The 12,768-nt window shown below is 65.1% G+C and overlaps 4 protein-coding genes across 4 annotated transcripts; 1 reads left to right on the forward strand and 3 right to left on the reverse strand.

Annotated features, from left to right (window-relative positions):
• Positions 1–719: 719 nt before the first annotated feature.
• EMIHUDRAFT_222663 (hypothetical protein) lies at positions 720–4,155 on the reverse strand (the record flags this gene model as incomplete). Its single annotated transcript, XM_005792926.1, has 4 exons — positions 720–776; positions 880–928; positions 1,006–1,101; positions 2,525–4,155. The coding sequence occupies 4 exons, from the start codon at positions 4,153–4,155 to the stop codon at positions 720–722; spliced, it is 1,833 nt and encodes a 610-aa protein (XP_005792983.1).
• A 2,704-nt stretch (positions 4,156–6,859) lies between these two features.
• EMIHUDRAFT_222665 (hypothetical protein) lies at positions 6,860–8,218 on the forward strand (the record flags this gene model as incomplete). Its single annotated transcript, XM_005792927.1, has 3 exons — positions 6,860–7,293; positions 7,765–7,974; positions 8,077–8,218. 3 exons carry the CDS (start codon positions 6,860–6,862, stop codon positions 8,216–8,218), a joined length of 786 nt encoding a protein of 261 aa, XP_005792984.1.
• Positions 8,219–8,581: 363 nt separating this feature from the next.
• On the reverse strand, positions 8,582–10,898 carry EMIHUDRAFT_222666 (putative ABC transporter; the record flags this gene model as incomplete). The annotated part of the gene is made up of 3 exons (XM_005792928.1): positions 8,582–8,916; positions 9,555–9,873; positions 10,242–10,898. The coding sequence occupies 3 exons, from the start codon at positions 10,896–10,898 to the stop codon at positions 8,582–8,584; spliced, it is 1,311 nt and encodes a 436-aa protein (XP_005792985.1).
• A 408-nt stretch (positions 10,899–11,306) lies between these two features.
• Positions 11,307–12,400, reverse strand: EMIHUDRAFT_108490 (hypothetical protein; the record flags this gene model as incomplete). Its single annotated transcript, XM_005792929.1, has 3 exons — positions 11,307–11,873; positions 11,905–11,958; positions 12,023–12,400. The coding sequence occupies 3 exons, from the start codon at positions 12,398–12,400 to the stop codon at positions 11,307–11,309; spliced, it is 999 nt and encodes a 332-aa protein (XP_005792986.1).
• Positions 12,401–12,768: the final 368 nt, after the last annotated feature.

The raw sequence follows: 12,768 nt of genomic DNA on the forward strand, positions 1-12,768 counted from the left end.
CACCAGCCCGACGCTCACTACAAGTGACAGCGGGTTGCACACAGACACAGTGTTCGAACCAAAATCCAAAAAGACAGAAATCGGTCTCAGCCCTACCTGGCCGTTCTATATTATAGAATGGCATCCTATAATGTAGAATGGCGTCTCGCGCGCGCTCACCCGGCCGCCTCGCAGCCCCAGCGGCCGGGGGGCGCTTGCCGGGGTTGAGGCTGGTCACACACAGGCGCCACTTTAACGCGGCGAGCCAGAGGAGTCACACAGGAGAGCCCCCAACATGCCACATTTTCAGCAGCAGACGGGCCGCGGTGAGGGCCCATTCTACATCGAAGAATGGGGTCCGCCGCCGTCCCCCACGGCCTCCTCACGCCCCCAGCGGCAGCGTGCCGCTCGGCCAGACTGGTGGGGTTCGCGGCAAGCGCCAGTTCAACACAGAGAAGCCCAACAGTCCGCAAATGAGAGTCATCCCCCCCGCCCCGGCAAACCAGAGCAGACGCCGGGGGCCGCGTATGGCGAAAGCAAACGCACGACGGCCGCCGGCAGCCGTTGAGCCGCTGCCGCCGTTCGAGCCTTGGATGTCCGTCCGTCGCCGCCTGTGGCGAGGGCAGTGGAAGTGTGAGATTTGTGCTCGCAAGTGGTGGGCGGGCGAAAGGGTCGGGCGGCAGAAGTGAGCAGACAGCGCGAATGCGGTCTACCTATGTCACATCTACTCCTCGTGTCACCTAGTCATGGTCCTCGCTTCCCTGCCCGGTCTCCGAGTCCTGCGCCTCGCCTGAGTCCTCGTCCAAGTTCGAGTAGTCCTCTCCTCGTCTCTTCGTCCTCGTCTTCGTCCTCTTCGTCGATCTCGTCGAGCCGGGTGGCTGGTCGCGGCGGCGGGGAGACCTCCTGCGCTCCCCAGGCGGCCTCACCGGAGCCTGCGGCGTGCTTGGGCCTGGCAGGGGGCGGTAGGGGGTGCGCTCAGTACAGTCGGGGGCCTGCACGCGCGGAAACGCGAAAAAAGAAACGCACTTTTCGGGCTGGATGTCGCGGGGGAGGGTGACTGCACCAAAACCCGCGAAGAATCGAGAAGGGAACTTGAGATTGGCCTGCGCCGCATTTAGATATCTAGTGTCCAGTGGTCGAATTGTGTCGGCGGGCCGAGTGTCGTTTCGCCTCTGTCGTTGGGGACCCTCTGAGGCCAAAATCAGCCAAGAGAGGCCACAGAGGCGGCACAGAGTCAGAGTCAAACCCTCTGTGCCGCCAAGCAAGCCAGGGGTCCGACCCATCCTCAGAGGGGGGTCTGAGGCCTCAGAGCGTCTACAACCCCCTAGTTATACATCACGCAAAGAAAAAATAAAGGAGCTGCGTGGCGGTGCCGTCCTTCTCGGTTGTCCGTTTTCTTTCTCTCTTTTCTCAGGGTGTATTTCCGTAAGCTTTTCAGATATTACTTCTCACGTTATATCATCTTTCGTGATCCAATGCTTCTTCTTGCATCAGTCGTGAAATCTCCGCGGATAGCCTAGTGAATGGTTGGGTAGTAGGGCTAGAGGGTCGCTCTACACTTAGCCTCTGCAGCGAGCAAGCGCTCAACTTAGCCCCCGCACGGAGCCGGGCTCGGACTTAGACGCTGTATGGTCGGGGGCCATGAACTTAGACGGCACAAGGCCAAATCCGGGTAAAACCCGGGTATACCTGCAAAAGTCCAGGTTTACCCGAAAAATACCTGGACGCGTCCCGACCAACGTATGCCGCGCACGACGCCATATCGCCTTGTCCCAGGGCCAGTGCGCTACTTGCGGCGCGCAACTCCTGCTCAAGTACGCGCACCGTACCATGTGCTGCCGCTATGCGTGCCTTAAGGCGGCTGCGGCGAAGCGGCGGGCGCGGCATGCCGATGGCAGTGCGGACGATGCGGTTGCGATGTGTTCTGCTTCAAGATCGTGGCGGTGCTTGGCATGCACTTGTGCGATCCCAATCAGCTCATCGCAACGCGAAGCAGCGCAACAAGCTGGCTGCTGCCAACAAGGCCCTATGCTAGATCTACCTCACGCGCGGATCGTTCAAAGAGGACCAGCATACACAGGCTTCTCTGACATGCGTTTGTTTGAGCTTGAGGCTATTTATGTGAGAAATGTTTGGCTAGAGATTGCGCTCAAGAAGAGCAACGAGAATCGGAAGAGGAGGATGCTGAGGCGGCGATTGCTGAGGCATGAGGAGGATCGATCCGGATTAGAAGGCGCCCGCCGCAGGCGAAGAAAATTTGGGGGCTAGCGCCGTATCGTTGATCACGGTGGGAGCCTCTTGGCCCCAGGCTGTGCCACGGCCGACTTAGCCGATGTAAGAGGCTCTCGCTGATCTTAGACCGCGTAAGCACCCCAGCGTGACTAGTCACACTTAGACCCGCTCAGCCTCGAGGCTCAGAACTTAGACTACTACCCAACCAGTGCCTAGTGTGACGCCCAGCGAGGGGCGTGCCTCTCCATGACCGTACCGCCCACGCACCCGACGGTGCGTGGAGCACTATAGCCCCCCTTCTAGCGGAGTGCACCCGTAGTGGCCGCGGCCCTCTCGCACTCCAAAGCGCAGGTAGTGTCTTCTGAGAGCGACGACCTGGCAGATTCCGCCCGGGCAAAATTTCGCACGGAGATCCGCGTTGCGTGCAGCGTAGCACGTCGCGGCCTCCCGTTGGCGTTTCCGGCGGGCCTCCTGCTCGACCGGAGCTTCGGAGCAGCCGTAGGAGCGGTTCTCTCTCCGCCCGCTGTCCAGGTAATGACGATGGAGTGCGTCGCTCTTTCCGTCGCAGTCGCCGGACCCGCACAAAAGAGCGCGGACGTCCGCGTAGCGCGCGGCGTAGCACGCCGCGGCCGCGTCGCGCATTTCCTCGTGCAGGATCGCGAGGGCCTCGACCGGTGTTTGGCCGCACCCGAAGAAGCGACCCTCGCTTTGCCCGCGGCTCCGGTAGTGGCGATGGAGCGCGGCGGCCTTCCCGTCGCAGCCGCTTGCGCCGCACGCGAGCGCGCGGGCGTCCTCGTAGCGCGCCGCGTAGCACGCCGCGGCCGCCTCGATCGCTCTCGCGGTCGCCGACGGATCTGATGGCTGCACACTCCGTCGGCACGCCTGGTGGCTGTGGAAGACGCCGTGGGATTGGGCTCGGCAGAGGTTTGGTTGAGATCCGGCCGCCCAGAGCGTCGCACCGCCGCTCCGGGTCGCGGCGTCCAGGGCGAGCGTGGTCCGCGCCTCGGCGATGTCCCGGACGAATTCCGGCCTGGACGAGCGGCCGCCCCGCCAGCCGCTGTGGTTGATCGCGTCGACCCGCGCGGCGAGCACGTCCGTGTTCAAGAAGTACTCCGTCGGGATCGACGACCACTTAGGGTACGAATTGGGGAGCCTGCACACCCACGCGACGAGGCTCGAGCGGGCGTCGGCCATGCGCGCCGCGAGCGGGGCGGGGTCCAGGAATAACACGTCGGGGTTCGCCCGTACGACCCACTCGTAGCCGCCCAGCCACGCCTCGCGCGCCGCGACCAGCAGGGGCGCGATCGCGCCCGCCTGGTGGCCCGGGTTCCACCGCGTCCACGCGAGGCTCACGTTCCGGTTCGGCAGGCGCCGCAACGCGTCGACCCACGGGGACGCGCGGGGTTCGGCGATCTGCGTTTCGCCGTCGCCGGGAGCCTTGAACCTGGTCCGGTCGGACGCGAGGCAGCCCACGTAGAGGAGGACGTCCGCCGCGGCGAGGAGCCGCGTGGCGCCGAGCGCGCGCGGCCAGCAGGACTGGAGGTAGACGAGGTGGCACTTCGCGCACGCGGTCGTCAGGAAGACGAGGACCGTCGCCGGCGGCGCCGAGGCGGCGTCGCCCTTGACGTCGCGGAAGACGGCGAGCGCGCCCGGCGCGAAGTCCGCGGCGCCCGCCCCGTACGCGTTCACGTCCATCGTCACGGCGGGGGCGGCATCCGCCGCGGCGGCGATCCCGCGGGCGGACGAGGCGTCCCCGCCAGGCGGGATGTGCTCCGAATAATTGCAGATGTAGTTCTTGGAGACGCTCATCGTTTGCGGGCCTCGAATCGCGCCGGAGAGGTGCTGCCATCGCTGGCCGCCCGGGGCCGTCTTCTCCACGCTCATGGCGGGCGCGTTCGGCGCGTCCGGCGCGCGCGCGGCTGAGTGGGACGCGAGCGCTGACATGCCACCTTCAAAGCTCTCTATCTCCGCGAGATCGGGTCCCCACTCCGCCGCCGTTCACGGTCGAGAGCGTAGTGCATGTGCGTAATGCGTCGGTCATAGGCCCACCCAGCCCCGATTTACGATCCCACTGCGTAAGACGTGTGCGTAATACACCGTGCGTAGCGCCCCGAGAGAGCCTCTCTGGCAAAGCTTACATAATACGGATGCGTGGTGCGTGGTGCGTAGCGGCCAGAAGGTCGGTGGTAACGATCGGTGCAGAAGGCGTGCGCATAATACGCAGCACATTTGAAATCACCGATCGCGCTTTCTGTCTGCACGCGTAAAGCGAGGCGTATGCGTGACGCATCACTGAGCCGCCACCCGGCTTGACACGGCACCAAAATACACGACAGCTCATGGTATCAGCGACGTCCTACGGACCGTGGGCATGGATGTGCATAAGGTGGCCAACAATTGCATTAGTGGCTCTTACATATCCATAGCGGGACTGACAACCTCCCAGCGTGTGTGGTGCCGGGCGCTCGAAGCGTATAGAATAGCGCCTTAGTCAATGCTCGCTGCTTCCGCCCCCTCCCCGCCCTCCCTGGTCAGCGCCGTTCGTGGAGGGCTAGGCGCTCCGGCCTCCGCCCGGGGCTCTCGCCTCTGTCTGCCGAGAGGGGGCTACCCTCTGAGGTCAACGCCCTCTGTGCCGCGCCAAGACAGACCCTCGGCCGGGGACCCTCTGAGGCCAAAATCAGCCAAGAGAGGCCACAGAGGCGGCACAGAGTCAGAGTCAAACCCTCTGTGCCGCCAAGCAAGCCAGGGGTCCGACCCATCCTCAGAGGGGTTCTGAGGCCTCAGAGCGTCTACAACCCCCTAGAGCCTAGTTATACATCACGCAAAGAAAAAATAAAGGAGCTGCGTGGCGGTGCCGGCCATTTCGCTTGTCCGTTTTCTTTCTCTCTCGCGTAAAATTCTTTCTCTCTTCTCTCAGGGCCCGTTGCCACCTGGCGAGTAGAGGCCCCGGCCACCCAGGGTACCCTCCCCGAGCACCCTTTCTTTCAGCGTTGCCACGTTTCCCGCTCCATCGAAGCTTGGAGTTGCTTCCAGAAGGCGTCAGACCACGCGACCAAGAGAGCATGTCCTTTGCGCTCTCCCTCGGCCCGCTCGCGCTCGGCTTCCACGCGCCGATGTCGGCGCCGGCGTCGCGCGCCGCCGTCAGCATGCAGGCCTTCGGCGTCATGCCCCCGCAGCAGGCCATGGGCAGCCAAGGCGCACGCGCCCGCAATGCGCCCATCTGCCGCGCGCCGGCCTGCATATCTAAGCCCGGACGCTGTTCCCAGGTCTCGAGCAGCCCATGACCTCCTCGATGCAGAACGCCGGCGGCCCCCTCGACTCCTCGATCCTCGTCCAGGGCGGCTCGCTGCGCACCTGGTCGTACCGCTCGCCGTCGGTCGAGCAGGTCCAAGTGGTCCTCAGCACCGAGGGCCGGCCGCTCGACGCGGACATCGAGCTGTGGCAGGGCCCCGACAACACCCCGTGCAAGATGCGCGTCTACGTCGAGAACGGCCAGCTCCGCCCCTTCAGCGCCGTCGTCGAGACGCCCCGCGGCCCCAACACGATCGCCATCCGCAACATCGGCCAGATCGAGTTCCCCCTCGCCGCCAACGTGGTCGCCGAGAATGTGGACGTCCCGTCGGCCGAATGCCTCGACACGCGCATGACCATCCAGGGCGGCGCCCTCCGCACCTATCCCTTCGACCCCTCGGTCGACAGCGTCCAGGTCCTGCTCAAGACGGACGGACGGCCGCTCAACGCGCGGATCGAGCTGCTCCAGGGCCCCAACAACAACAAGCAGGTGATCGAGCTGTACACGGAGGATGGCCTCGACCGGCCCTTCTTCTGCATCCTCGAGACGCCCGGCTCGGGCAACGTCGTCCGCGTCGTCAACACCGCCCCCGTCGAGTTCCCCATGACGGCCAGCGTCGTGCCCAACTCTATCAACCAGGCGCTCGACTCGACCGCCGTGCTCGGCGGCGACGTCGTGCTCGGCGGCGACTCCGGCTGGTAAGGGAGGCGCGTGCGGTGCCCGTCCCGGCGCCCTCCGCACGGGGCGGGGGGCGACGTACAGCTCTGTAGCAAAGTGGAGTCCTCGAGGTAGAAGAGACTATAGAGTCTCGCCGGGCTCAAGTGCGCGTGCGGGAGAGTGTGGTGCGTGGCCATGGCGTCAAGGCGTGCGATGGTGGGTGCGCGTCAGCCCGCGGATGGCCTCGCAAAGCGAGCGTGGGTCTAGTTAGTCAGTTGTCACGAGTGAGACATGAAAGCACATCTCTCATCGCGTCGGCCGCGCGCGCGCGGCGCACCCACACACACGCGAGGCCCCTGCTCTGCCCTCTCCTGGATCTCGCGACGCGAACACACTCCGCGGAACTCGAGAGAGTAAAGAGTTAGAGAGACCGCGCGAGCGGCGTGGACCATAGATCCACGCACAGTCGCAGAGAGACATCTCCTCTCCCCGCACCGGCAGCCCGGTCAGTAGAGAACTAGGAATGGCGCGGCAAGAGAAAAAGAAACTGCACCCATCCCTACCTTGGTTGGTGCCCAAAAGAAATAAATTGAACGGCGTCAGCTAGAGAAAAAAGAAAGTACACCGCGGCGTCTGAGTACAATAACTGGGAACCAACCTGTGGCTGTGACCGACCTGTGGCGCTCTGAAAACGCGCGGATGCCTCGCTTCGTGTCGCGCTTTCTGGCCCTCCTCGCTCTCGTGGCCACCGCTCGCGGCGCGTGCTGCGGGCCCGGACAGTTCTGCGGAGGCGACGGCAAAACGTGCTACGAGAACACGGCCGCGAATCTGCTCGTGCAGGGCTGCGGCGTCCTCTCGTGCTGCTCGTGCCAGACGTCCTCCATCGTGACCCCGAAAGGGCTCTGCACGTATCAGTACTGCAGCGGCGGCAGCGCCTTCGCCCTTCAGGTCACCGAGATCTCGGGCGGCGTTCGGATCACTGACCGCGAGCGCAAGAGCATCGTGAGCTGTTCGAGTCGGGTCGCCCCAAACTTCACGGCGGCGTGCGAGGAGATTCACCAGCCCGGTCTCGACCTGATCACAGTCGGCTACGACACGATGTGCGACCCTCGATGGAACAGCCTCTACTGCGAGTGAGTTGCGCGCGCGGCCGAGAGCGACTCCTTGCTCTCCCCTCCCCCCCCTCTCCCCTCTCCTGTCATCCACCCGCCATAATTGTCGAGTGAGCCGTACCGTTCGTCTTGTAGGACCGTCCCCTACTTCATCCCCTTCGTGAAGACACGCACCATACCGCTGCCGCCGCCGCCGCCGCCCTCACCGAGTCCACCGAGCCCACCTATACTGCCGCCGCCGCCGTCGCCGCCGCCGTCGCCGCCGCCCTTGCCGCCGCCGCCGTCGCCTCCACCGCCTCCACCGCCCCCGCCGCCCTTGCCGCCGCCGCCCTCGCCCCCGCCGCCCTCGCCGCCGCCCTCGCCGCCGCCGCCCTCGCCGCCGCCGCCCTCGCCGCCGCCGCCCTCGCCCTCGCCGCCGCCCTCGTCCCCGCCGCCGCCCTCGCCCCCGCCGCCCTCGCCGCCGCCACCAGCCTCTCCGCCGCCCGACCTCAGCGCTACTGTTTCCGCGGTCGCCCTCGCCGCACTCGGCGAGGCGCCCTGGCCAGCTCGCGGGCCTACCTTCGCGGCTGCGGCGCTGCTCGTGCTCGCCGGCGCAGCGCTGCTCGCCGCGGCCGGCTACTTTGGCGGCTTCCTCTTCGGCCGCATGAGGACGGGTCGGGCGGCGCGCCAGGGCGTGCGGCTGGAAGACGGGCCGGCGCCAGAGTCGCCAGGCTCGGCAGAAAGACCGCACCCACGCGCCAGTTCGTACTCCCGCCTCGCGCCACTGTCGTCTCAAGTGTCGCCTCCAGCGTCGCCCGTGGTCAGGACCCGCTCTCTCTCTTTCGGGAATGACCCGCTCATCGACCGGCTCGAGAAGATCGCCAAACTGAAGCGGCTGCTGGACGCGGACGCGATCACAAAGGACGAGTTTGAGAAGTGCAAGGCGGAGCTCATGCAGCGGCTGTAGGATTCTCCCAGAGGGGGTGTATTGATTGAGGAGCGGCTGAAGGACAGTGTGTGCCGGGGTGGACGTCTCTCTCGTCTGTGCTCTCACTGCTGCGTGCTGATAGCGCCGGATGGCGATGCGCCACAGTCTGCACTGTGTGTGAGTCACTCTCTCTTTTCTTACTGTGGGGCTGGGGGCAGCCTCGGGGTCGGCCCGGGCGTGTCGTTTTTGGATTTTGCCTTTTTGGATTTTGGCCTTTACGAAGTAACGAAAACACAAAACCGTGTTACGACTGTTATTGTATCACTCACTCACCGTCATCCTCTCGCTCTCCAGTCTTCCTTACTCTCACCGTACCGTACACCGAGAGACGGGGACTTCCCACTACCCGTCGATGACGGCCGCCTGCGCGTGGAGCTGCTTCGCGACGAGGGAGGCGTAGATGCCGTCTCTCTCGAGGAGGGCTGCGTGCGGCCCGACCTCGGCCACGGCGCCGCGGTCGAGCACGACGATCTGCGCGGCGTTAACGACGGTCGAGAGGCGGTGCGCGACGAGGACGACCGTCTTTCCGCCGTCGGCGTTTCCCCAGATCAGGTCGTCGAGCGCGCGCTGGACGAGCGACTCCGACTCGGCGTCGAGCGCCGAAGTGGCCTCGTCGAGCAAGAGGAGCCGAGGCTTGCGCAGCAGGCAGCGGGCGATGGCGAGCCGCTGCCGCTGGCCTCCAGAGAGGCGCTGTCCACGCTCGCCAACCTGCAGGGAGATATGGGGAGATATGGGGAGATATGGGGAGATATGGGCGCTGTCCGCAAGCTGGGCGAGGCACGAGACGAGAGCGGTGAGGCGGCGCAGGCAGGCGTGGGAGAGAGAGGTGAGAGAGAGAGGTGGCGCGAGGGCAGGCGCGGAGGGCTGGCCTTGGTCAGGTAGCCGTCCTCGAACGAGTCAATGAAGCCATGCGCCTGCGATCCATTGACACTCTAACGAGCCGATGAAGCCCTGCGCGATGGCGAGATACAGCCGAGAGGGAGCCGAGATAGAAGCCGAGACAGCCATGCGCCGCCCGCGCGGCGAGAATGAATGACGAGGATGCGCAGCGGTACGTATCAATCACTCCGTGGTCCGGGGCGCGGGGGGGGGGGGGGGGGCGTGCGCCTGCGCGGCGATGGCGGCCTCGCGCAGCTCCTCCTCCGTGTGTGGCGGCGCGCCGTAGGCGATGTTCTCCGCGATGGACGAGTTGAAGAGCTGGGTGTCCTGAGATATGGGGAGATATGGGGAGATATGGGGAGATATGGACGAGTTGAAGAGCTGGGTGTCCTGTGCGTCCAGACGAGCGGCGGTCAAAGACTGTGTTTGATCGTACAAGCGAGTGAGTCGAAGAGCTGCGAGTCCTGCGAGACGACGCCGGTGGCCGCATGCAGCGACGGCAGGTCGAGGTCGCGATAGTCGGCGCCGCCGAGGCGGATGGCGCCAGAGAGCGGGTCGTAGTAACGAAGCAGCAGGTGCACAAGAGTCGACTTGCCGCCGCCGCTCCGGCCGACCAGCGCGCAGACCGAGCCGGCCGGGACGGAGAAAGAGACGCCCTCGAGCACGGGGTTGCCGGGCCGCATCTGGTAGCGGAAGGCAACCTCCGAGATCTCGATCGTCCAGTCGCGGAGCGAGGAGACGCGCTTGCCGCCCGCCTACCGCACCACCCACGGACCTGAACCCAAGCTGGGTTCGGTACCCTGGAGGTATGGTACTAGGCGCGCCGGAGGGATGTCGGGCTCAAGGTCGACGAGGGCGAGGACGCGCTCGGCGGCGCCGGCGGCGCGCGTGAACGAGTTGAGCAGCCCGTTGAGCGCCTGCGGGGTGTGTGTGCGTCGCGGGCGCGTGGTGGGCTCGTGGTGGGCTCGTGGGCGTGAGAGAGTCTGAGCGGCCCGGCGCCTGCCACGCCGAGTTGATCATGTTCCAGTACCTGGCGGAGGAGGGGGGGGCCTCGGGCCCGTGAGGGGCGCGCGCGAGATTACCCCGAGACTACCCGAGACTACCCGAGATGAGGGGCGTGCACGAGCCGCTTGAGCAGCCACGACTCGACGTTGATCAGCAGCACCGCCACGCCAAAGAGCACGCCTTGCGCAGTGAGCACGTGCGCGTCCCTCTCCCACTCCCCGCGGAAGGAGATGCACTTGACTCCGACGTACACCTGCGCCGCCGTCGAGACGCCGAAGATGGCCGCCACCAAAAGGCCCTTCCGCACCTCCGCCGCCTCTTTGAGCGCGTGCGAGCGGAGGTGCTCCGCCTTGACCGCGTGGGTCGGCTGCGCAGCGCCGTTGCCGCCGCTCTCGGGTGGCACCACCTCGCAGACGCTGCCGCCGCCGCTTCCGTTCAGCAACAGGGGCGCCAAGCCATCGACCTCGGCTGGCGCCGCCGTCAAGTTTGGCGTGCCGCACCGAACGGCGGCAACGCCGAGAGTGGCGACCAGCAGCGTACGGAGGATGAGCAGGAGGAAGAGATCGAGTGTATCGTCACGAAAGTCACCAAGCTGAGCCCACGACCAGGCTGGCGGCGACTTGCTCCTGATGATGATGGACGGCGCCAGCCGTAGCAACAGCGTGCCCACGACATCCAGGACGAGAAGAGCGAGAAGCGCAGCGAGGAAGAGTCGGACGACACGGCCGCGCTTGCGTGTGAGGAGAAGCACGTCGAACTGTTCAGTGAAGCCCATCAGCCGCGCGCCTCGGAGCGACCAAGTCGCGAGGCAGGATATAACGCGAGCCAGTGGATCCCTAGAGTTTTTCACACGCGTATCTCGCATTTACTTGATATCCCGGCGCGTCCCGATAAACCGAAACTACGTACGAGTAGAGTTTGCAAATCACGGTCGCGGCCTTCCGCTTCCGACTCGCGCCTTCGCTTCACGGGCACTATTGTAAAAAATGGCCGGTGCGCGTGTGGAGTTGAGAAGTTCCGGAGTAAAAATTCGAACGCGTTCTCTCACGGTGACCAAAAATGTCCACCTCAGAGGCACCTCCGGAGGCAGGCCGCCGCACAGCTCCAGCTGTCGAACTGACCCGCAGCTCCTCTCAGAGCGGGAACTATGACGAAAGTTGATTGAGGCGGTTGTCAGGAATCATCATACGGATCGCATGGTGGCTCTCTCGCCGTCGGGGCTGCCCTCCTCCTCGGCGGCCAGCGGCGGCGCGTGGCGGAAGCGCTCGTTCCACGCCGTCGCGTTGGCATTGACCTTCAGCCGGAGCGCGTCCGGGAACATAAGGAGCGGCCAGCAGCCGGTGCGCGTGTAGACCCTCCTCATGATCTCGGGCTTCAGCGTGCCTTGTCTCGAGCTCTTGTCTACATGATGTATGATGTAGGCGAGGCATCGGTCGCGGTCGAGAATCCCACTGCTGCTCGTGCGGAAATTATAGCCGCGCGGTAGCTCGTAGACCGGGTGTCGCTTGAAGTACGCGTGCCACACCGCCTGATCGCTACCATCGACAGCGGCGTCGGCCGGCAATGAGCGCATCGCCTCGAGCATCTCAGCCGCCGCCTCTCGCGACGGCCGCAAAACCATCATTCCGCTGTTGATCCCGCCTTGCGGCTGCAGAGCGTCCGGAGAGTGGAAGACGGCGGCGGGCGCCTCTACAGAGGCAAGGTGGTCGACATTCCGGAGCACCTGGCAGTCGTTATCGAGGAAGATGACCTTGTCAAACTGCACGAGCATTCCGGAGCACCTGGCAGTCGTTATCGAGGAAGATGACCTTGTCAAACTGCACGAGGCTGACCACCTGTAGCTTCAAAGGTGCCCGCGAATATCTTGCGCGCCCAGGCCGGCGGCGCCAGCGGCGCGACGGGCAGCATCCGCGCTTTGAGCGCCTGAAGCCGCTCCTCAAACTCCGCGTAGCGCGTGGTGACGAGCGTGTGCACGGGCAGCGTGGTGGCCGTGAGGAGGAGCGAGTGGAGCAGGTCCACGAGCGAGCGGAACTGGTGCAGGTAGCGCCTAAAATCGCCGGGCATGTCTGGGTTCGGCGTGTAGCTGAGCACTGTCAGGATTGTCACGCGACCGCTGTCCGCGTTGGCGGGCCTCTCGATAATCGCTGAATCCAAGGTTCGCCCGCAGAGCGACGACGCTCGGCACTGGAGCGGAGCCCAGTCGGCCGCCGGTCGCTGGAAGCACCCCGACTCGGAACATGGGCACGCCGAAGCAGGGAATGCATCATTTCGCGGCATACATCGTGTTGCATAGTTGGATCGGTAGTTGGGGTCGCACGAACAGGCGATCTTCGTCGTCCCTAGCGTAGGACGGCCACAAACAGTCCGGGTCGCGTTGGCACCACACGAAAATATGCCGTGGCAGCCGGCACTAACCCACATTACGTCGGCGTGCCCAGGCACGCAACCGTAGTTCTGCGGCACGCCGTCAGCATGCCGTACGCGGCAAACCTGGGCAGCCGAGAGGTCGTTGCGCAGGCGCACCGCACACGTGTGGGCGATGCGTGTGCGGTGCGCCTTGTATGTGGGCGGCAAGTGGGCAAGACTGTACGAGCAGTTGTATGCTGGACGACCTGGCGGGTAGCCACAGTGTACCGTATTCGACG

The sequence above is a fragment of the Emiliania huxleyi genome (genome assembly GCF_000372725.1).
Source record: "Emiliania huxleyi CCMP1516 unplaced genomic scaffold EMIHUscaffold_104, whole genome shotgun sequence".
Taxonomy (NCBI): Eukaryota; Haptophyta; order Isochrysidales; family Noelaerhabdaceae; genus Emiliania; species Emiliania huxleyi.